The sequence below is a fragment of the Triplophysa dalaica genome, chromosome 18 (genome assembly GCF_015846415.1).
Source record: "Triplophysa dalaica isolate WHDGS20190420 chromosome 18, ASM1584641v1, whole genome shotgun sequence".
NCBI classification, from domain to species: domain Eukaryota; kingdom Metazoa; phylum Chordata; class Actinopteri; order Cypriniformes; family Nemacheilidae; genus Triplophysa; species Triplophysa dalaica.
Genome location: NC_079559.1, coordinates 9,316,626 through 9,339,547, shown reverse-complemented (window position 1 = coordinate 9,339,547; position 22,922 = coordinate 9,316,626). Strand labels below are relative to the sequence as shown.

The window sequence follows — 22,922 nt, the reverse complement described above, 5'->3', positions numbered from 1 at the left end:
CAAACACAACAGACAGTCATGAGGTTCATAGAAATATCAGATTTAAACAGCTAGGCATGACTAGTGTTATGCTCATTTAGTGCTTGCTTTTCATAGCTGAAAGCTGAACATTCTTCTTCATACTTATACTTACACACCCACATTCACACAATGTCTCAGCAGCTTGGGCAGATGGCAATGTTTTGTTTTTAACATCAACAGACAATGACGTCACTTTTTAATAACTCAACAAAAGAGCCTAGAAATGACATTGAATTTTTTGAAGGGATTTGGGATTGAATTTGTGACTTCTGTAATTTGCATTTGCAAAACAAAGGCAAATATATCTTCTGCCTTTGCAAAATAAATTGCATTGTTATAGCGTATAGTTGCAAACTCAATGACACTCAAGAAGATGCGTATTGTATGATAAAAGCACAACAGGAATGTGTAGCTCGACTAGCAAGGCTAGCAAGGTCAAGGGTTTGATCTCCATCCAGCACACAAATGGATAAAATGTAGTCATCCACTCTTTTAAGTAAAAATAAAATGCATGAAAATGATAAAGATGTATGACAGAGAGATTAAAGAGGAGATTCCCCTGTGTTTGGGTTAGCTCTCTTCAGGTTGCTTATTTTGTCTGACCCAGATAAAACCAGCAGGACTACAGAACAATAATTACTGCAGTCCACATTTCCTTGAGGCGAAACATTCCCAGTGAATACTGCAATGAAGTATCCCTAGTGAATTACTGGGTCTCATCAGAGAATTTGAATCTTTACAAAAATGTTTTATCTGTTATAAAAGTGACATCACAAATCATGAATACTGATGCTTGCATTACAGGAGTCTCTGTTTGTTTTCACTGTCCACCACCATAAAAAAGGCAACTTTTTTCAGTGGGAAGAGGTATTACGGTATACTAGATCACATGTAGCCCCTGAGAGAGGTGGGATTTATTAAACCCTCCATTCTCTCAGTGGTGGAATCCTACGTCTTCTTTTTCCATATAAGGAAAGAACGCAGGTAGTGAGTGCAGCCCCTCCTTTATGACTGGGGGATGTCTCAGATAGAGAGTGTGTGTGTGTAGCTTCCTGTTTCATAATTCAGGTTTTGTCAGCTGATCTTATACTGATAGGCCTATCACACATGCTAACAAATTGATTCTTACATATATTTCTCAAATACTCTTGTTGCATTTTTTAGCGCCACTCATTGGGAGTTGAAAGCATAATTAAAATACTCAATATAAAAATAAATGCATTCTGACTTCTTTACAATGTTAAACGTGCTGTCTTTTCATGCTTAACATAGTCAACTTGTCAAAAAACGAGTTGGGCGAATTATGTAGTATTTTTGTTCTCGATACCCTCCCCCGGCGATCGTACAGGTTTTGGAAAGTTTTTTTCTAATATATATAAAACTGTTTCGCAATGACTTTTCTTAGTACCTTATTGAACAATTCTCCCGGAAAAACACGTGGCATGAGTGATGAATGAAACGGTGGATATAATGTTGGATTTGGAGATCGTTTGAAATGGATATACGCATCCCTCCCAGCGCTAAAGGATGCCGGACATGAACCACATGCGGTGAGTGAAACTGATGTCTGTGTTTTGTTGACAGCGGGTGCATGTGCTTCGGTTCAGCCTACCCCTCCCCCCCGCCCGCGCCGTATGATTTCCGAAACAATCGTAAAGCTGAATCTATCTTTTATAGATGTGATCAAACTAAATACTCTTCGAAGATACTAAGTATGCAATACTACTCAATAGGTACTCAAGATTAATATAAGATTAGCAAAAACCCTGTGTGTTACACCCGCTTTAATGCAGTTAAGTGTCACTAAACTCAGCCTACTCGTGGTGAGATGTGGGTAATATCAGCCTTCAGAGTCTGCATCATTCTGCACTTCGAATTTCTACCGGAAGTAGTAGACCATCCGGGAATCGTTGGAATACTATTTACAACATTCTATGGTTTGGGACATACTAATTCTACTTTCGAATACTATTCGGACGGATAGTATGCTGATTGGAACGCAGGAATTTGTTGAGAAGCTAAAATGCAGAATGATTTCATTAAAATCGATGAATTGTATCCCTTTTTATCCGGGAGACTATTTCTAATGCTTGTGTTTGATTATATGCTTCTATGCAAATTTTATAAATGTTTTGGTGCACACTAGTTTAGTTTAGTTTTGATATTCCTGATTGGCTGAATTGATTTCATGAAGACTTTGTGAATTCATGGGGACTTTAAAGCTTGCATACTTCCCTCAGTTTAATGCATATAAATCGATTTCCTATTAGGCTAATTTAAACAGATTATTTTTTGTCAGATAACAGTATTGCTTCACAGTTTAACATTTTGATAAATATCCACCGAAATTAGGTTTGTCATACATTTATATGAATTTAGGAATATGACAAATAAGATGCCATTCTTCTTCACATCTATAGAATAACAACCATAAGGAACATCATTTGTTTTTTAAAATTATTTTTATGTGTCAACTAAAATTTATCCAAATTTTAGAGGGGGCTTTGACCGCTTGTGTCTCCTTAAGAGGCGTGGCTTGTTTAGCGGCGTGTTTCTTACATACGCACGAGCTTATTTTACCGTCAGCTATCACGACACGGAGGCGTCATCACACGCACGAGCGCAGTCCGTTTGAATCGCTGGGCAGACGTGAGTTCGCGGAGTTGTTGATCCGATGATCTGCTTTTTAAAACAATTTATCCACATGGTCAATCTGGATTTTTCGCAATAAATCTTATATGGACTTTGCTGCATTCTGCGTGTATCTCCAACGTTTTTATCCTCGTAGATCGTAATTAGAATTTTGTGGCAAGAAAATGGCAACGGACGAGCTGTCATCGAAGCTGACCCGTCGGCTGCAGATCGAGGAGGGCGCGGAGGAGCCGGTCGCCCTGGACGGGGATCATCAGAACGGAGCGCACGACAAACCGACCACGGCCAGCGCGGACTCGGAGCTGGGGGCGAAGCTGCAGCGGCGCGGGGATCTGAACGAGGGCGTCGGTGAACATCATCAGCCCAGCATGAAGGTGTTCAACCCTTACACCGAGTTCAAGGAGTTCTCGAGGAAACAGATCAAAGACATGGAGAAGATGTTCAAGGAGTGAGTAGACAACTGTGGTGATGTGATAACAAATGAGAGAGAAGATGCGAGGGGTCATTTTATAACGTTACACACAGTTTTGTTCACAGTCATTTGAAGGGGCATTCAAGTTAATCTCTCTCTCTCTCTCTCTCTCTCTCTCTCTCTCTCTCTCTCTCTCTCTCTCACACACCCACACCCACACACACACAGTAAAAGGTTTATAATCTATGATGCAGAAGTGACACTGTTTACTCTGTTGTCTACTAAAAAACTTGACGGAAACCACTCTTTAACACATCTAAGAATGGGTCACAGCCACCGCCCCACCCAACTCTGTATCTTTAATTACACACACACGCACACACACACTGTACTTTAAACCATGGGCTGTAAAAGTCCCGGTCAAGTTTCTATGTTGCATTGTGTGTCTAACTGAGTGGCATGTGCTTGTCTAGACTGCCCAGTATGACACAGTTCTGATGCCACTTTGGCTGCCTACAACAAACTCACATACACATAGACGTAGTGTACCCTCTTCCCTTACAAATCATGAATGAACGACAGTTTGTGCATTTATTCCACGTTCATTTCATTTGACTCTCATCCAAATCCATCTTTAGTTCTTTTGTATGTGCTGTTTAATTCACGCAGGCTTGGCAGCACCCTTTATTTCAGGCTTACTTCACTCACATAAAGTACTTTTGAGTCCAGCCGAACGCTGGGAACCGGGGTGCAGACAGCAGCGTCTGCAGGGAGCAGTTCGTGAGAGCAGCTGCAGGAATGTGTCCCTCGTGCTCCCTGCGGTGGAGCGGACGGGCCAGTGCAGCGACCGGGTCGGTTTCAAACAAGGCTAGTGTGGGAAAGTGGGCTGGTTTAGAAATTTGCGTACCGGGGAAGTGACCGGTTCCTCTCCCCGCTTCTGCTATCGACCAAACAAAGCTGGCATTGTTCAGAATGAACCAAAACAGCCGGTCCAAATCTGTGTGAAGGCCCATTTTGTCGTCTTAATGCTTTGATCTGGATACTTCAGTTATGTATTACGTAGTAATTACATTTTGTATTATTTGTGCAAGATTCACAGCCACTTTTAAAAACGAAATCATCTTAGTAGAGACACAGTGAACATAGCCTGTGTTTATCTTCCTGAGAAGAACAGTTGGTTCATTTAGCCTTAAACTGTGAATGGCTGGTTTAATCTCATTTGGCAGCAAAACAGTTGTGATACCAGTTTATCGTAGTTGTTTTTTAGGCCTGTATATTCTCATGGGTGTAACATAAAGTCTTCAGATGACGCCTCTCTTTGTTATGCTAACATATTGTATGCAAGCAATTGTTCTGTAGTGCCACCTTTACCTGTCTGTCTGTTGTAGACATGAGTGGAGTTTATTTAAGGTGTGTGGGGGGGGGATTAGTTTCTGTCGAGAGGGCCTTTGATGCCGTAGACCTCAGTTTTTATTTTTAAAGAGAGGTAGACGAGACTGTTTAAGATGTGCATAAGTTTCATTGTTGCAGAGAAAGCAAAGATCTTTATTGCATTGTGGTCTGTGGTTACTTTAGTAGTTAGTTATTAGCCAGTTTGTCGTGCTCAATTTCCTTTTAACATTTTTCTAATGTTAAATCTCGCAGTCACTTTGCTGTTTAGCTTCCATGTTTAGCTCTGAAACAAAGGATTGCGTTTCAGTTGATTTATTACTTTCCTCTGTGATAATGGCTGTTCTGTGCCATTGCCTGAAGCTTTGAATATAGATAAGGAAGAGGAGTAGGCTGGTAAAGCTATATATGCCTGTAAAGTTTTGCAAAAATAATAACTTGAGGGATGATTATCTCGTAACAGTGATCCCTCAAACCAAAGTTGATATTCTCAGTGCATCTTGTAGCTGCATGTCATGAGAAATACAAACATTCACATTGACTTCAGTTGTAAATATTGCATTGCTACCTTTTGTGCTGTTTTGCACTGAGGGAGGCAGAGAAACAGAAGTGAGTAATAGCCACGGGCTGGCCAGAGTCCAGCTGATAAGAGGAATGCAGGCTTCGCTTAACACTCAGGCCACTCTTCAAAGAGATTGAAAACTACTGGTTCAGGATCAGTGTTGCAATTCACATTGCTTGATTTATATTCATTATGTGAAACTGGTTGTCTCTTTTATATTCCAGTTGTTATTTGCATAGTTTCTATTTCGGTCAAACAAAAGGAACTAGCCCAGATATTTTACATTTCTTTGGTAATTGAAAGTACTTAATTACATTCATTTGTGGAACTGTATAGGTATTTAGCAGACACTTCCCACGGCAAAGTACAGTACGTTACATTAAAGGGATAGTTCACCCAAAATTCTTTCACTCACCTTCATACCAATCAAAACCTGTATATCTTTGTTTCTTCTGCAGGACACAAAGAAGATATTTTGAAGAATGTTGGTAGCCATTGGCCCCCATTGACTTCCATGGACATAAAACCACAGACATTTCTCAAAATATCTTTTTTTATATATAAAAGAGACTGACATGAAGATGAATCCCATTAATTCCAGTCAGGAACACTTTACCTGAGGGCATCTGCTTTGTTCAGTGGCACAATAGTGAGGTGGCAGGATTTGATATCCACCCATCGGACATCTTTATTTGGGCTTGAACCTGAAAATTTTGCATAATTTGGTACTGTAGGTCACTAACCTTTAGACTACCCATAAAACCCCAAAAGATAGAAAATAACCACGCCTTAGCCCTCGGTTATGAACAAATAGACAGTGGAAGAGCACGGTGGATTTTTCATGTGAAAAATTTCTTCCTGTCAGAACCTGTTTTATCAGGACTCATGTATTCCTGCCTTACCAAGAAACAACATTTACATCAGATAAAATACTGTAACGAGGAACCTAAAATGTTTTTTAACTTGTTACTCGCTTCTCTGCTTTTTCATGGCATGAATTACCTATGCAAAAAACGCAGCAGACAATACCCCAATGTGGTATTTTCTTTCAATATTTGGTTAGGTTTTTATGAATATGATGTCAAACTCAACTCAACTCAACTAGTACTTTAGAGCCATGTCCGGTGATCTCGGATCCATCAGGAAGTTTTAATCGAGAACCAATTTAACCCTGTATATGTTGTTAATGCTCGGTTATGATGATGTTAAAAGCAAGTTAACCTTATTGGCTGTGTGCGAGCTGCCCCCATGCTGTGCCTACATATGGGCGAGGGGCTTTAGTGCTTTCATCCAGTAATGAAGACAAAAGAAGATAAGCCTGTGCTCTTCTTCTCTGGATTTTTCTACTGTATATATTCTATAAAAAAAAATTATGGGAAACATTTTCTTCATTCGTTTTTTTTTATTAAAACAAAACATAGCACACTCATTTCCAGAGCTATAAAAGTCTAAAAGAGGCATCTTTCGTGCAGTAGCTGTCAAACCTGTAGGTGTTTGGTTTACTAAGCAAGCACCTACACAGTAGTCACACACAGTCGTCACATGCTCATAATGACTCATTTAGGCAGTAGGATGTACATAGTTTGGCTGTTATGATTCCAGAAAGGCCATATGTAACCTCAGCCCTCTCTGAGGAAGTTTAACCAGCATCTCCTCTCTGCCAGGCCACACCTCCTGTTCATTCTCTTACGTTTTATAGTGGGGCCTTGCGTTCTCTGCTCACTAAAAATAACCTTTGTAGGATTCTGTGGTTGTTGGCTGATACGTAAGGGATTCTGCTTAAGCGGTGATGGTTAGTCACCTGGTCCATAATCCCGGCAGGTCACTGTTAGTTCTGCCTGCTGTCAGCTGCAGTGGTGGAGAATTCAATGCTGTCGGTGTAACTGCAGACAATTCTGAAAAGTATACAATTATCGTTTTATTGTATTATTTTATTGTTTTATTATTGAAAACTCTCCTTTTCGTAGTGGACAAATCATTATTTCAACCCACTTCAGTCTGATATCCCACAATCTTGTCATGCCAAACCTGTATGACATTCTTTCTTCTGCAAAACAGATAAGATATTTGGAAAAATGTTGTTGACTAAACAACGTTGGACACCTTTTACTTCCGTTGTATAAACACGAAAGTAAAACCACAGAGACATTTCTCAAAATAATTTTTTTGTGTATGAAAAAGAATTAATAACACATCTCGTTGTGTTTCTGTAGATTGAGGTGGTGTATTTTACTGCAAAATCTCCCTGCAGAAATTGGATTAAATATCTGAATTGAGTAGCCTGATAGTATAATGCAATTTGAAGAATCATGTTTCAGTAAAGATGCTGTAAGTGATCTGAATGTTTGTGGGTTAATGTTCATGTTCAAACCAACCATTACTGCAAGAATCATAAGTGTGTATCAGATGCTTTCTATTGATTTAACTCTTATGAAAATGAATTCAAGTGGGCCAGACTGTGGTTGGAAGGTCATGTTCTACAAATGTGAACAGAAAGCTGATTGAGATTCTTTTATAGCAAAAAGAAGAAAAACAGCCTTATAATGTCCAGTTCTTGTTTCAATGAACCATTTGTCCTATTACAATGGTCTGTGTTTTTCTCAGTAATGGATTTAGCTCTTTTTTTAATGATTCAGGAAATGATTCTCGGCCTGCTTTGTAGTATCCTTGGCAAATTAAGTTCCTGCTAAGAAATAGTTTTGCACATTTCAGATTGAATCATGTCATTCTTCGTGTTTTTCTTATTTTCACTATATCTCTTGTTCACATCTTGCAAAGGTGCAAATGCTTTGTTCTTTGTAGACAGTTCAAGATTTGTCTTAATACGTTTGTCCATCATGTTATATAAAAGTTCAATGCTTTAAGTCTTTAATGAATCTTTTGCTTAGATTTTTTATTGTTATTAACAAAAAGATTGAGTGAGAATGTGGCATCACACACAAACAGTGCACTGGACAGATGTGCACTTTTATGTGTGTTCCTGGTTGATCACGTGTGTTTTCATTGTTTTGTTTGTGTGAGAGACTCGGGGCTTTTCCCATGACTTCTCCAGTCAGCTGTTGCTAGGCAACCTGGGCTTAAGGAGATTGGCAGGGAGAGATGAGAAATAGGTTCCGGGTGTCTGGTTGGTCAGTTCTTTTGTGTCTGAGGGCAGCGTGAAGGCTCATGTGATTTTGTGAGTAACGTGTTGACATAAAACACTGAATGCTGACATGACATGAGCAGCAGCCCAGAATCATGCTGCCACTTTAGCTTCAAGGTGTCTATCTATTCAAATTGGATCCGACATTTCCATAATTATATTAGCAGTTGTTATTGTGGTGCACTATAGTGTGATTTCTCATAAATCCCATGCATTTTGGCTGCCAGCAACACACTTATCAACAACCCACTTCTATCAGCAAGCTGCATTTTAGTCAATTCAATCCGTTGCTTAATCCTAAATCCTGTTAAATGCCTCGCATTGTGACAAATTATTGCTTTTAAAATTCACAATGCAGAATCCAATTAATTCCAATGGGTTGTTTAAGAAACAGCTCGCATGAATTTAATCTGTGGTATACCCTTTTTTTATAGGGATACTTCCTACTATGGTAGTCAATGTGGGGGGAAATCTGTCTTGTTATACCCATTCTTCCAAAAAGCTTTCTCTGTGTTCATCAGAGCAAAGAAATGTATACAGATTTGGAACAACTCGAAGGCAAGTGAATGATGACAGAATTTAAACTTTTGGGTGAAGTATCCCTTTAATTTAGATGACTACTCTGCCCATTTTAACTGTAAGGTGCATCAACCATATCACAGACTTTCAAGGACTGATATACACACTTATTATCATAAATATACATTTTTAAAATCTGTGTATAGGGACGTTAAAATATGTGTTCTGAGTTTGTCACACAACAGAAAAATGTGTTATCAACCACCCAGACAAATTTGAATGGAGAAAAAAACATCAAAGTAAATAACAAGTCATCAAAATCTTGGAAAAATAGCAGGACTCTCAAACGCTGGGAGCATGTCTGCTGTTGCTGCAGACACCTGATGCTAGGTGGTCTAGTGCAGACACCTGATGCTAGATGGTCTAGTGCAGACACCTGATGCTAGGTGGTCTAGTGATAGGGGAGGGGCCATCCATGCTCGGACGCTCCATTGCGTCATCAAGCCAGTATTTAAGCCCCACCCAAAAAATCCTGAACTGAGAATTGGTGAAAAGGTTTTTAACGGTTTAACTCCACAAATCAGAACTACATACATCTGAGTCTTTGTAATGAGTTTCAGCAAGAAATTTCTAACATCCATAATGTGTTTAGAAACAATTCTCAGAATTCTCTTTACCCGGTCTTTAAGGATATTTTGCATAGATAAAGACATGTATAAGTAAAACATGATTATGGGGGGCAGAATAGTTCAACCGTTTAGAACCACCGTTGATTTTGATAAAAGTTGTTTAAAGATGTGATTTTGGCCCAGAGGCATCATGCATGTAGGTTATTACACTGTCTATGGGCCAGCTTAATTCAAGAAAATTGTGTTTAAGTAATGTCAGGTCTAGGAAAACTGTAGTGCCTCATTTAATCAAATGACCTTTGTAGGGTTTTATAAATAAATTTTGGAAAGGAATTTGGAGGAGGTCCCATGTGGACACACCAAGTGAGTTTGTTCAGGGGTCAGTGCTGAGGTAAAAGATTTAATTATTCACAGGACTATTTGTCCATTTCCTGTTTCACATTCTCTCGCTCTTAGTTTCGCTCTCAGTTAGTTTTTATCATACACAAATACTCAAGATTTATTTGGAATCCTATCCTAAGCAGGAAACGTTCAGCACATTTGACTTCAGTGTCATAACAGGATGACTTTAAATGGGCACATCACAGGTGGACAAATCAACCTAGATACTTACTAGATAGATAAACCTTCACCACTTACCGCAACTATACTGGCTTTCATCTGATAGGAAACTACCCCGCATTCCTACTTGTAACATTTCTTTGTAATTATTGAATCAAGCTTGATTTCTTTCCAACAACAGCAAGTGAATTCAGCAGCTATCAGCATTGCGATCAGATGAGTCAGACGTCTTTGCTTTGCCAGAAGGAAGTATGAATCAGCTTAGCTTTTTAAATTTCAGTCTTTAACAATATAAGCTATGTCTGGTTATAAGGAAGGGCTTCTTGCCTCTGCTTCCTCAATGATGTTTGACTTGAAGGCTTATTTGGGCAAAGATGAAACTGGGGTTTATATGGAAAGGTTTTTAATTTCAGTTTCTTCGGCAGCAACTGTTTTGTATTGCGATGTAGATGGTAAACATTGCCTCCTGTATTTTGAAATCACAACTACGAGGAACGAAATGAATGCCCAACCCTGGGTTTAAGAATACTGATGAAATTACCCAGATTGATGCAACAATGCTGAAACGTTTCTGGTCGCTGCATTGTCTTAAAAAATGTAGATTGTCTGAGATGTTTTTAGATATTGTAATAATAAAGTAATAATAATATTTAGACAGAGTCTGATAGTCAAAGCGGGCGTAACACACAGGGTTTCTGCCAATCTCATATCAATCTTGAGTACCTATAGAGTAGTATTGCATACTTTGAGTCTTCCAAGAGTATTTAGTTTGATCACATTTATAAAAGACCTTTACACCACGTTAATAGGGAGCAATAAAACACTGATGAAACAGCTTCCCAATTTGAGTGACAATAGATGTATTAAAATAAAATGTAAAGAATGGTAAATTCTATTTTACAAGTCAGTCAATAACGCATGAGGAACCAAGAAAGAAAGTGTAATTTGATTGTAGTAACATAATGAAACATGGTGGAAATTATAGCTGACCTTTAGTCACATTGAGCATGCTTGACCTTTTGTTTGTTAAACACCACTAACTATATGCAGACATAAATTATAGATTTTTACTGGTTATTAAAACCACTGTGCATTCTGGTCGCATATTTTCTTTAGAAGATCTTTCATAATTAAACCATCAAACTGCTCAAATCCCATTAGAGTGATTTACTACTGTTGTACTATAATCCCTTAATATCAGTGTGAGCCACAGAGAAACACATCACTCAACATTGCTCACATGCTTCTCAACAGCGGTTCCTGAGATCTGCTGTGATCAAACAGCATCAGTCATGTTGTCTCAGGTGTCATAGAACCAAGGGTTAATTATGGGCGATTTTGTGCTCCAGAATATTAACACACCCTTTACGGATTTGAAGTAGTGATGAGATGATGTCAAGCAGTCTGTGGTACAAGGTTAATGAGAGGAGATGGAGCTCTGTGTGTGTGCGAGACATTGAATCAGCAGGGTGTCTTGTGTCGGTAGACAGTATTCCAGTAGCTATGTCTGTAAGGCAGATGGACACACACTCCATATTCATGAACAGTGCATGCTGGGATTATCTGTAGTGAGTTAATGAGGGGATAAACCCTTCACCAGAATCTAGTAGTGTGGGCATCAAGGACATCAAACTGACTACCTACTTTTCTGTAAGATTGACAAATTCATCTGGATTAGGGCATGAATTAATGTCACAATTTTAACCCAAGCTTTTGTTATATAAGAGGGAATTGTATTCACGCGAACATCATAAGTGTTAGAACTGAAAACGCCCTTGTTACGGAGATTACATCTGTTTTTGACACCAGGCCCAGCGAACGCAAGGTTCTGGAATGCACCTATCTATGATGACATTGATAGGTTGAACACCGCCTCCACAGGAAAATATCAACGACATTGTTCTCTAGTCCCGCCCACTGGTTGGCGCATGACAATTCTGAAATAGCACAGGTGGCGCGGAACCACAAAGATCAAACAAGCAATAAACAAATATGCCGTTAAAGAAAGCTAAATATTGTACCACCCCTAGTTGTAGAAAAAAAAACGTCGATGCATAACCTTCCTTTGGATTACGACATTAGAAATAAACTTAAACCACACATTACTAAAGATGTTGCAGCTCACGTGGGATAAACGTGGAGAGTTTGTTCGTTTCATCAAACTTTTTTGTACTATGCGTCGCTATTGCTATGTTATAGATCGCTTGATGTGCTATTACCTGGGGACCACTAGTCATTTGTATTAATTGCAGAGGTTGTCTGTGATCTTAAACTCGTGCGAATCGCCATCTCTCTGATTTGGCGGGCTCATATGTAATTTTTCAAGGTTTTATCCACTGTTTGCGAATAATGGAGGCTGCGCTGAAGTGTTTTGGTATTATTTCGGGTGGTGGATGATATCCATTAGTTACTGGGAGTCTTCCATTTATTTATTTATCATTGATACTCGCGTAACATTTGAGACCCGCAATCACTGTGATCTTTTGTCCGGTTTGCGATCATGGGTCTCAAATGCTGACAGGTACGGTCATATATCATTAAATGCAATACAACTATAGGCTATACAAACTATATGCAAGGCCTTGCCATCACATCCGGGAAATAAGTCAGTAAATTTGAGTTAAATCATACCGTACGAATGGGTAACATATTTACGAAAGGCACTCTGTAGTTTGGCCGTTTAGAGCTACTGTAGAAACGACAAGATGGTGAATTCAATGTCTTTATACACCTCTTAAGACATAGTTATGTGTGTTATATTGCATTTCTGTCGATAGATCCTCCAAAAAATTACACACACGACCTTTAAATCACATGCAGTGAGGTTGGAGAAGCTGGAACTGGTAAGGGTGGGATTGTTGTACAGAAAAGAGAAGTAAAGACGCAGGAATATGAGATACAGATAACAGTTGATCAAATGGCCTTTGCTTTTTTTTTTTAAATGACCCAGTTACCACGGTGACAATAAACCCTTCTTTGGGCAATATGCATGCTTGTGTGTGGAGGAAGTGGTCTTGTGTGTAATAACTCCGAAAAGGAAGTGACTGGCCCATTGCTCCACAAAATTACACCGACAGTTCTCTTATATGTGGATCGACTAACACACACACACACACACACAATAAACTCTTGTATAACTTAGTGAAGGAGCTCTTTGACCTTCAGTCTCTCTGCATATAAGAACCCCTTTCATGATCTACACTTGACCAGACTGCTTGTCTAAAACACTGCTACCCCACCTCATTTTCCTTGTTTCCATGCGTCTCTTGATTTACAGTATCATGCCTCCGATAGAACAGAAGAGAGACCGATAAAATCAGTCTGTGCATCTATTTTATTTTGAACCATTATGGGGCCACATCTCTGTTGGATCAGAGGAAGTGTGTGTGTGTGTGTATGTGATAGACAAAGAGATATATTGCTTGTTTATCTGCAAAATTGCTGCAACTCTTTTACATTTGTGTAAGCTCTCAGACTGATGTTTAGTCTGCTGCATTTCTGTTTAAATTCTCCCATTTGAATCGTGCCAGCACTTATATTAATTTATTTTAAAGGGGTCATATGACACGGCTAAAACAAATATTATGGTTTGTTTTAAGGTTAAAAAACGCTGTATTTTCCACACTGTATCTCCTCTTTGCCCCGCCTCTCTGTAAACTCGCAGATTTTTTTACAAAGCTCCTCGCTCTGAAAAGCGAGGTGTGCTGTGATTGGCCAGTTAACCAGTGCGTAGTGATTGGTCGAATACTGCAAGAGTGTAAGGGAAATGTAATCTTTTGCTTGGGAACATGATGTTCTGAATATGGTAATTGTACTGACAGACAGGTGATAAAATCGTGGCTTCCTTATATCAATTTGAGCACGAATCTGATACGGAAAATTAAGATGATCAAGCCGATGCATCAACTTTGCCAGCTCGACTTGAGCAGGATATAAAGGATTGGTAAGATTTTATAAAAAATATTATGTTAAATAGTTAAAAACTATAGCTAACTGTTTACCTTTTATGTACGACGTTATAAACACTATAAACAAACAACCATATACATCATACTGAGTTTGTGTGAGATAGAAACAAGCTATCATTACAGCAGGGAATGGTAACAATAAATAATGCAAGTGCTTTTACCCTTCTTGATCAACCAGTGTTACGCCACGTCTCGATGCGACTCAACAAAGACAATAAATCCTATTATAAACACGACATTTGTCGCCTCTAGTTGGAACATTATTTCGCACAATCGCGGTCTAAATCTCTCTCCCACATTCGTGAAGCAATCGTCGGTGAAATGCGCTGCACCACCTTGACATTCGGATTGTACTTTTCTGGAACAGTGTTGTACATAAAATGTAACCGTTTGTTTTTAGTTGTCTCATCTTTTGGAAGGGCAAACAAAGAGTTTTCGCAACAAAAACACACAGCGTCTCTGCGACTTGGCTGTACGCTCACCTTACTCGCGTCTACATTTTGGCTGGTCTTAGTCAAATGATACCACGGAATGACGTAGATTTGTGGGGGTGTGGTTACACGAGGCGTTTCAGGCAGGTCTGGGTTTGCATTCGCTTCTAGATAGAATGCATCTTTTGTTCCGACACTTTAATTTTAGCAATTTTACGTATCTAATACATGCATGGGCAACTTATAACACACCAAAGACACATAAAAACACGTATTTGCACCATATGACCCCTTTAACTTAATCAATTACAGGCAGCAAATAAGCACTGTTTATAATACAGAAGATCTGCGATTCGGTGCTGCACTCTGTTGGTCATTTGAGACATTACATCACATTATAGACGAAAGAGAATATATCCACATCCATTTCAGTGATTTTGATATTTGTGTTTACGCAGGTATGATTCAGAGAAAGATAACTATATTGACCTGATGGAGCTGAAGCTGATGATGGAGAAACTTGGAGCACCTCAGACTCATTTGGGTCTGAAGAACATGATCAAAGAAGTTGACGAGGACCTGGATGGCAAACTTAGCTTTAGAGAGGTATAGACAAACTCCTGGACTATTGGTGTTTTATTAGGGTCTTTCAAAAGAGTTGACTTTGAGGCCAAAATTATCTTGTTGAATAAGTCTGTTTTTTACAGTCTTCATTCATTACCAGCCTAATGAAGAACCATTAAGCTATTTTCCTTAATCTTTCCCTGTTTTTTTGTTTTGTAGTTTCTTCTTATCTTCAGAAAAGCAGCTGCAGGAGAGCTGGCCGAGGATAGTGGTCTTCATGTCCTGGCTCGTCTGTCAGAGATCGATGTATCAACTGAGGGTGTGAAGGGAGCCAAATCATTCTTTGAAGCAAAAGTAAGAAATTCCATACCACTTATTTTTGTATTACTTAAAATGTTTTCTCCTTTTTGCATATTCTCCTCATTGCATACCAATGCATTCTACCTATCAGCAGATGGAGAAATATTTTGTCAAATTTCCATGAAGTCTCAGGACAGCTCATTAATAAGTAGGAATTTTGCAAATATTAAAAGTTTTACCCACGAAAGTTTAATTGTTTTCAATCGGGTCCCTGTCAGCGTTGACAAAGAAATTCAATAAGTTCAATTGTCTCAAGTAATATTTCAAATAAAAATATATTTTCTATTTGTATTTATTTCCAGAAAATGGAAACAGGTCAAAATAACAGAAATGATGCTCTGTATATTTTCAGATCTCAAATATTGCAAAGAAGCAAGTTCATGTTCACTTTTAAGCAATACAACAGTAATAGTTATAGTATGCATTTGGGAAAAGTTCAAAACTATTTTTTTATGTGATGACCTTGATTTTATCACGGTTTCCATGTGTCTTGTCATGCTGTCAGTCTTTCACATTGCTGTTGGATGCTCCGGAGGTTTAATTATGTTGAAAAAATTGAAGAGGTTTAATTTTGTTGAAATTAAACCGACATCTTGAAATGAAAATTTGGAATGGTCTTTGGAACTTTTTTCTTGGGCTGTATGCATATTAAAATGTAATATTACATGGGCCATTCTACAGAATAAGTGCAATGTCGAGAGTTGGAAACATCTTGAAAAAAAAGTTTTTTCCCTAGAATATTTGTTTTTGCAAATTGTAAAATATGAAAGGTAAACATTTCAAGTAATTATGTAGTTAATTTTCATATTTTTCATTTCAGAAAGTTTTAGAATGTTCTTCCTCTCCCTAAATTTTGTCACTACTGAAACACAATAGTAAATAATTTGATAAGATTGAATATATTGACCTATTAAGATTTAGTTTAAATCTACATAATAATAAATGTTTTTACAAGTAAATCAATAACCAATACAATATTTCAAATGAAATGTGTTGTATTTTTAATGCAATCTTTCTTTGTAAACATAACTTTGAAATCAGTATGATCAATTGTAAGGATTCATTATAAACATTGAACCAAACACTGTCAAAACATCTTAGTTGATCATTTAATATACATTCTTTGACAAGCATCCCATGTTTCCGTCATGACAGACACATTTTCAGCAGTGTTGGTAATGTTTTAGTAGTGACCACAATATTTATATATGCTCAATGAATCAGACTGTCAACAATGTTAATACCAACAACTAACTACGTTGCACACACGCAGCCAGCACTTCAGACACACATATGACAGTAAAAATATAATAAATACTACAGCTCATGTACTATATCAGTACTGAAACGTACTAAAATACTAATGATTTGCATAACTCTACTGATTTTAGTTTATTTCCCGAAATAAAGGATTAAGTGTTCCATTTTGTCACTTTGGAAAAAGAATGCTAAGACCGATCTACTCACCATGTAGCTATTAGAGTGAAGGAAACAGAAATAATTCTTGATCAGAAATGTTGGGGTGTGGCCAAAATCAGTCTCAGCCAATGGACTAAAACATACTGTTTTGGTAGTGACATGAAAATGCGGGACACCTTTTTTACATAGTTCAATAATTTAAAAAATAAAATGAAAAAAATGTAGGGGTTTGGGTTTGGAACAGCCATCTCCCAATTGAAAGTAGCCTATAATTTATGATTACTGAAATGACTGACTTAGTTATCTTAGTAAACAATTTAGATTTAAATCCTTTATTGCTTTTTAAATGTGTGTTTTTATTTGGGACAGCAGTTTGCACAAATTCTGTAGAATTGCCCATAAATAATATTTTTTTTTTATGGAATATACACATTTATAATGTATTATAAAGAATGTATTATATATATATATCAGATAATATAGTTAATAACATATTTTTATAAAAAAAACATAATAGCATTACTGAGAAATAACTTATTTTGCTTCTTTCTATACAGGTGCATGCCATTAATGAATCCAGCCGCTTTGAGACAGAAATACGACAGGAGCAGGAGGAGAAAAAGCGTCAGGCGGAGGAACGGAAACAAAGACAAGCCGCTTTTAAAGAGCTAAAGTCAGCCTTCAAATAATCACGCCCACCTTCAACATCTTCATGTGTCTTTCTGTCTATTGAAGCTTCGTCAGAGAGCGCCATAATAAGAGCTACTATGCAAGGCTGTGAACCCCTCAAAGACCCATGCAGATTCATCTTCCTGAGAGAGATACTGTAGTGTAGTTTTGTGTTCATGTCTGGATCTCACTCGCGTCATTTGTTAAGTCGTTTTATTGTTGCTTCTTCTGCTCTCTCTATTGCTCTCTGTCTCTCAGGCTGTTTTATAATGTGAAGCCAGGCACTGATCTCAGTACACTGGATTGAATTTGTTCAAGTCTGTTTCAATCGCATGTGTAATGCCGTACACGTAGTGTTCAGTGTCAGTGTTGTTTTAACTTGAACGGCTTGTTTCACCTCACTTGTGTCTTGTTCTCGTTAATTTTAAAACGTGATTTAATTCCAAGGCTTTAGCAGACAGGAGTTTTAAAAGGTTTTTAATGAATTGAGCTTGTACTCTTAGTGTGTGCCATATCAAACCACATCAGTTCCTGTGGGAGGAGAACATTCTTGTCACTGTACCGTTACTAATTAAATTGACATCACAGTGGCATATTCAGAGGAAAAAGGGGTTTATATTTTAATTTTAATTTTTTTTAAAGGGATTTAGAGGTGGATGTGCATGTGGGGTGGTGATTGTAATGGTGTTTGCTGTGAGCGTTTCTATTTTTTGCATGATCACTGTGATGTTATTTTCCCTAAATGGTCCTCTTTAGTCTTACGATTGCTAAGATGAAAAATTGCAATGATAAATCAAAAAAAAACTTGAGTCAAAATGAAACAACAACTCCATTCAGAGTTCAAATTCAGTTTCAATGTTATGTGTGAAATCGCTGATCTTAGCTATTTCTTTGGCTTATTTTGACAGCTTGACAGTGTTATGTGTGTCCTTGTGTGCTGAAGTAACTATGACACACTTGAAGGGTTGGTCGGATGCCAAATGGCTGAGTAAAATACAGCTTCTCGGCTTTATTAAGTGTTAGCGCATGCAGTATGGCCTGCGGTGGTTGAACTAAATCAACCTTATGACCAACATTACAAGGCTTGGCATACACCTCAAGCACAATGAGCACTGCATTGTTTGATATACAGCATAAAAAAATAGGCATGGCTCATAAAGCCAGTGCATGTTATTCATTCTGGGTTAAAATGTAGGTATTACGTTTTAAAAACATAAGAGATTTCACTAACAAACATCTGAAAAAAAGGGAACGTTTTACAATTATCCACAGGTATGTATTGATAGACTTGTGGTCATCTCATTAATGTTGACATGCAGTACACTGTGGCAAAGTAAACTGAGATGCTATGTATAAAGAAAATTCTATATTTTCACGTGATTAAAATGATAAATAATTTTAGTTTTGTATGGAAAGGGGTCTTGTGAAGAGAAACATTTTTATTTTCTCAATAGGAATTGGTTGTCTACGCTATCGTCATATTTTTTCTCTGCATAATTCAGATATTCCTGTCTGTCACACAAATATAGAAAGTATTCCTTTCTGTACTGGAGGCAATATTGTTGACAAATGCTTCGCTTCATTCTGTATTATATTCTTACAAATTGTTTTTATGTTCTGAGTCACTGCTAAATAGTCTTGTTTGTTCACTAGTTCTGTTGGAACAATCGATGTATGAATATTTGTCTCCCTATCTTCTGTTCTTGTTGTATAGCCGTCCATATTTCCCTTTTACTTTGTTTGCTGCTGTTCCAGTTTAAAATATTTAGAATATTGGGTATTAAAGGGTAAATGTAGTAACATACATGTTAGTGTTTGGTGAACGAGAGTCTGAGACAACAGCAAATTGAATTCTGTTGAACGCCATAAACGGTTCTGTCATTCCTTTTTGAGGGATTTTGGCTCTTTCGTTGTTATGTTGTGCCAAATGTCCAAAATACTGTGTTAGGTGCATCGTTCCAATGTAAATATCCTTGAATCCCATATGATAACATTTCTTATCAACAGTTTAAAAAGAAGGTCATCTAAATTATTATTATAACATATAAAGGCTTTTTAGAATTTGGTCTAAACATCACCGATGTACAGTGTTGAGTCTATTTAACTGTTGTTATTACACTTAAAAGAAACCATTAGGTAATAAGTCAACTAATTAAAAAAAATAGATAAACAATTAAAATTGCATATCTGAATTATTCCCACACGGCTTGTGCAGTATCACCTGAAAGAAAGACATTTATACTTCCAAGAAAATATCATTCCATGGCAGACAACTCGGAAATCTCATTTTTTATTGGCCAGAAAAATGAGATACAGTTTCTTCATTCCATTTATCTGAGAAGGGTTGAAAGGACCTTGAACCATCTTGATTCCACACGGTCTCAATGTCAGTTTATAATATAGTGGCTATGGTATTATACATTCTACATGCTAACACATGTTGTTATGTGGCTTCTATAATATGCACATTTATTTTGGATTTTCTTACTAAAATGTATAATTATTCTTGTGACAATAAAATACTTTTAATTTGGAAGCTTTTGTCTTTTTGATGTGTCACTATGTGATTGTATGTTATACCTTCATGTATCTTAAATGTAAATAATAGTCTATTACAAGATGATTCAAGTAAAAAAATTTTTTTTTTCAATGTTTAAATTTTTTTTGACGTATACATTTATTCATATTTACCATATAAACATGTAAATATTTGTTGCTCTGTTCTATTCAAGAATTTTGGTTGCCAACACAAAGAATCACCTGAAAATGACTCGTGTGTAAAGCTCTCACAATGCCTTGAACAATTAAAATGACGTAACTAACAAATGTGAACACCAGGTGGAGCTATTGCAGCATCTTATAACCTGCGACAGTCAGCAGCTATGTATTTTTAATAGGATATATTTCTAATTATGCCATTAAAAACATTATATATATTATATATGTATATTACTGTAGCTAGTAAACATACATAGCAAGATGTGAGCTTTATTTACACGTACAGCCAAGTTCCGTGTGCAGGAACTATTGATCAAAGCATTTCGGCCTGTATTACTCGTTGCACACGGAAGTGTTAATCACGTGACAAACCTCTCGCGTAAATATTTTTCTCCTGAGGTTGAATTGTCGCTAAACTCGCGTCTTTAAATGCCCAAGAGATCGCACCACCCAACTTTGACTTAAACGGAATAGAATAAGATTGTTACGCCCGCTATATTCAAACAGGGCAGCTTACTTTACACTATAAATATGAACGTGGATCTTCCGCAAGCAGGACTGGCGGGAGCAGCATCCAGCACATCCATCTCCAGCAGCAACTGCGTCCCGAACAGCGCATCTGCAAACTCGAGCAGCATCCCTGGGGTCGGGAGCACGAATGGTGTGTGGAATGTTTCTTCTGTGCAACCATTTTCAGATTGCTGCCTTAACCCACTTAACGTTAGAAAGAGGAACCTGTTTGCCTTCCAATGACGTATACAGCTTGTCACTTCATAAAGTTAAGAGTATTGTCATTTTGGTGGTTTATTTAATGTGTGTAACTTTAGCGTGTGTATGAACGTCTGTCGTACTTTTGTCTCCTCACAGTTTCCACCTCGGCTGCCATGGCAACCCCATCATCCGACTCTGCTGTATCAAACGGCGTATATGTGCCATCAGGAATCGCCAATGGCGATGTAAAGCCCGTCGTCTCAACTACACCTCTGGCTGACTTCCTGATGCAGTTGGAGGACTACACCCCCACAGTGAGTTCATTCATGATTCCTGTATGTATTTTGGTTAATGATGAAGTATTGTGAAGTGCACTGTTAACAGATGGTCTTGGTTTCAGATTCCAGATGCAGTCACAGGACACTACCTAAATCGAGCTGGTTTTGAAGCCTCGGATCCAAGAATGTGAGTTGAACTGTGTTTTTTCCCAGCTTCTTGTCTGTAGTGGTGGTGAAGATTATTTCTAGGTCCTTCAAGTTCTTCTGACATAAAATACCAATTTGTTTAAGGAAATAGAGTCATTCTAGTCTGTTTGAATGTCATTATTGTTTGTATTACTATGCGTCTATGTATAAATATGAACTTCTTGTTTTTATGAAAAATACTGCATTGTAATATTAAAACTTAAACTTCATAATTCCACATTTTTAAAGTGAAACATTTTGTAAATAATCAAGTTTATAACTCATGCTTACAATCTGATCAAATTTTAAATCATCGTAAATAACATTATCATTGGCAGAATCCGACTCATATCTCTGGCGTCCCAGAAGTTTATCTCCGACATTGCAAATGACGCACTGCAGCACTGCAAAATGAAGGGAACAGCCTCTGGCAGCTCCAGGAACAAAGCCAAGGTTTGAACTCACAGAATTCTTGAACACTGTACATTAATAAACAGCTTTGGAAAAAATTAAGAGACCATTCCAAATTTTCATCTAATTAGCATTTCTAGATGTATTGTGGTCATTCCAGTGTCTGTTAATTTTCAACAAATCAAACTTCAGAAGTGACAAAGTCATCCAACAGCAATGTCAAAGACTGACAAGACACACAAAATAAGTTAATTTTAGGTTATCACATAAAAAAACTATTAATGAAGTTTAAATACATAAACAAATATTATTTCTATATTTCTTAAAAGTGAATATGAACTTGTTTTCTTTGCAGTATTTGAGGTATATCTTTTCTGTCATTTCTACCTGTTTTTCCAGTTCTCATTTTCTGCAAATAAATTCAAATAGAAATATTGTTAGTAGTTCACAGAATGAAACAAATATGAACATTTTACATAAACACATGCCTATAAATTGGAAATGAAGATAAAGAATATATATATTTATATTATTTAAATAAAAAATACATTTGAAATGGTTTCTTAATTCTTTCTGCGGTTGTACATTTGAAATACATGTTAATATTTGTAAAAATTAAATGCATGCAAGTGCATGTATACGTCTTGAAAAATATTCTTCTCACTCTAAACAAAAATCTAATCCCAGGACAAGAAGTACACGCTGACAATGGAAGATCTGACACCGGCCCTGGCAGAATATGGCGTAAATGTTAAGAAACCTTACTACTTCATATGAAAGCTTCATAAAGCCTAACTAAATTGGACTGCTTAAAATCACATCAGAGCTCTGAAGATGATATTCTGTAGTGCAGGAACCATCAGCCCACAGGAGCCTTTAGGCATTTAGCAGCTTTTTTCTATTCTTTAAGCTTTTTTGACTTGTTTGATTACATATTAGTAAAAATGTATTATAAATAAATACCTTGTAATTAATTTCTACCATATTTTGTCAGTAAAATCGTTTGGACAATACTGTGTATTATGTTGTTGACACTTAGGTAGATTAATTACTGTATAAAGAAATGTGTTGGAATTGTATTAGTTTTACAGGGAATAAGGACATTTGATGTCAATTCAAAATGTCTGTAAACAATATATGAGTTTGTAAAAACACTTCGCTCTATTCTACTTTGTGTATTTAGTTTAACACCATAAACGGCTTGAGCTATAGCGTGTTGCTGTATTAATAGAATCTGGAGCTGTTCTCATATTTCCCTGTCATGAGTACAGTATGAAGTACAGCTGCACTGGCCATAGAGAGCTCATCACTCCATCTGGT

General features: G+C 37.3%; 2 protein-coding genes across 2 annotated transcripts; both read left to right on the top strand.

Moving 5' to 3' along the window:
- The first annotated feature begins 2,605 nt into the window (after positions 1-2,605).
- efhd2 (EF-hand domain family, member D2) lies at positions 2,606-19,834 on the top strand. Its single transcript, XM_056729767.1, has 4 exons — positions 2,606-3,121; positions 14,745-14,892; positions 15,070-15,204; positions 17,187-19,834. Exons 1-4 carry the CDS (start codon positions 2,838-2,840, stop codon positions 17,316-17,318), a joined length of 699 nt encoding a protein of 232 aa, XP_056585745.1. The 5' UTR covers positions 2,606-2,837; the 3' UTR covers positions 17,319-19,834.
- Positions 19,835-20,369: 535 nt separating this feature from the next.
- Positions 20,370-22,756, top strand: taf10 (TAF10 RNA polymerase II, TATA box binding protein (TBP)-associated factor). The gene is made up of 5 exons (XM_056773392.1): positions 20,370-20,677; positions 20,884-21,041; positions 21,128-21,192; positions 21,530-21,644; positions 22,290-22,756. Exons 1-5 carry the CDS (start codon positions 20,548-20,550, stop codon positions 22,377-22,379), a joined length of 558 nt encoding a protein of 185 aa, XP_056629370.1. The 5' UTR covers positions 20,370-20,547; the 3' UTR covers positions 22,380-22,756.
- Positions 22,757-22,922: the final 166 nt, after the last annotated feature.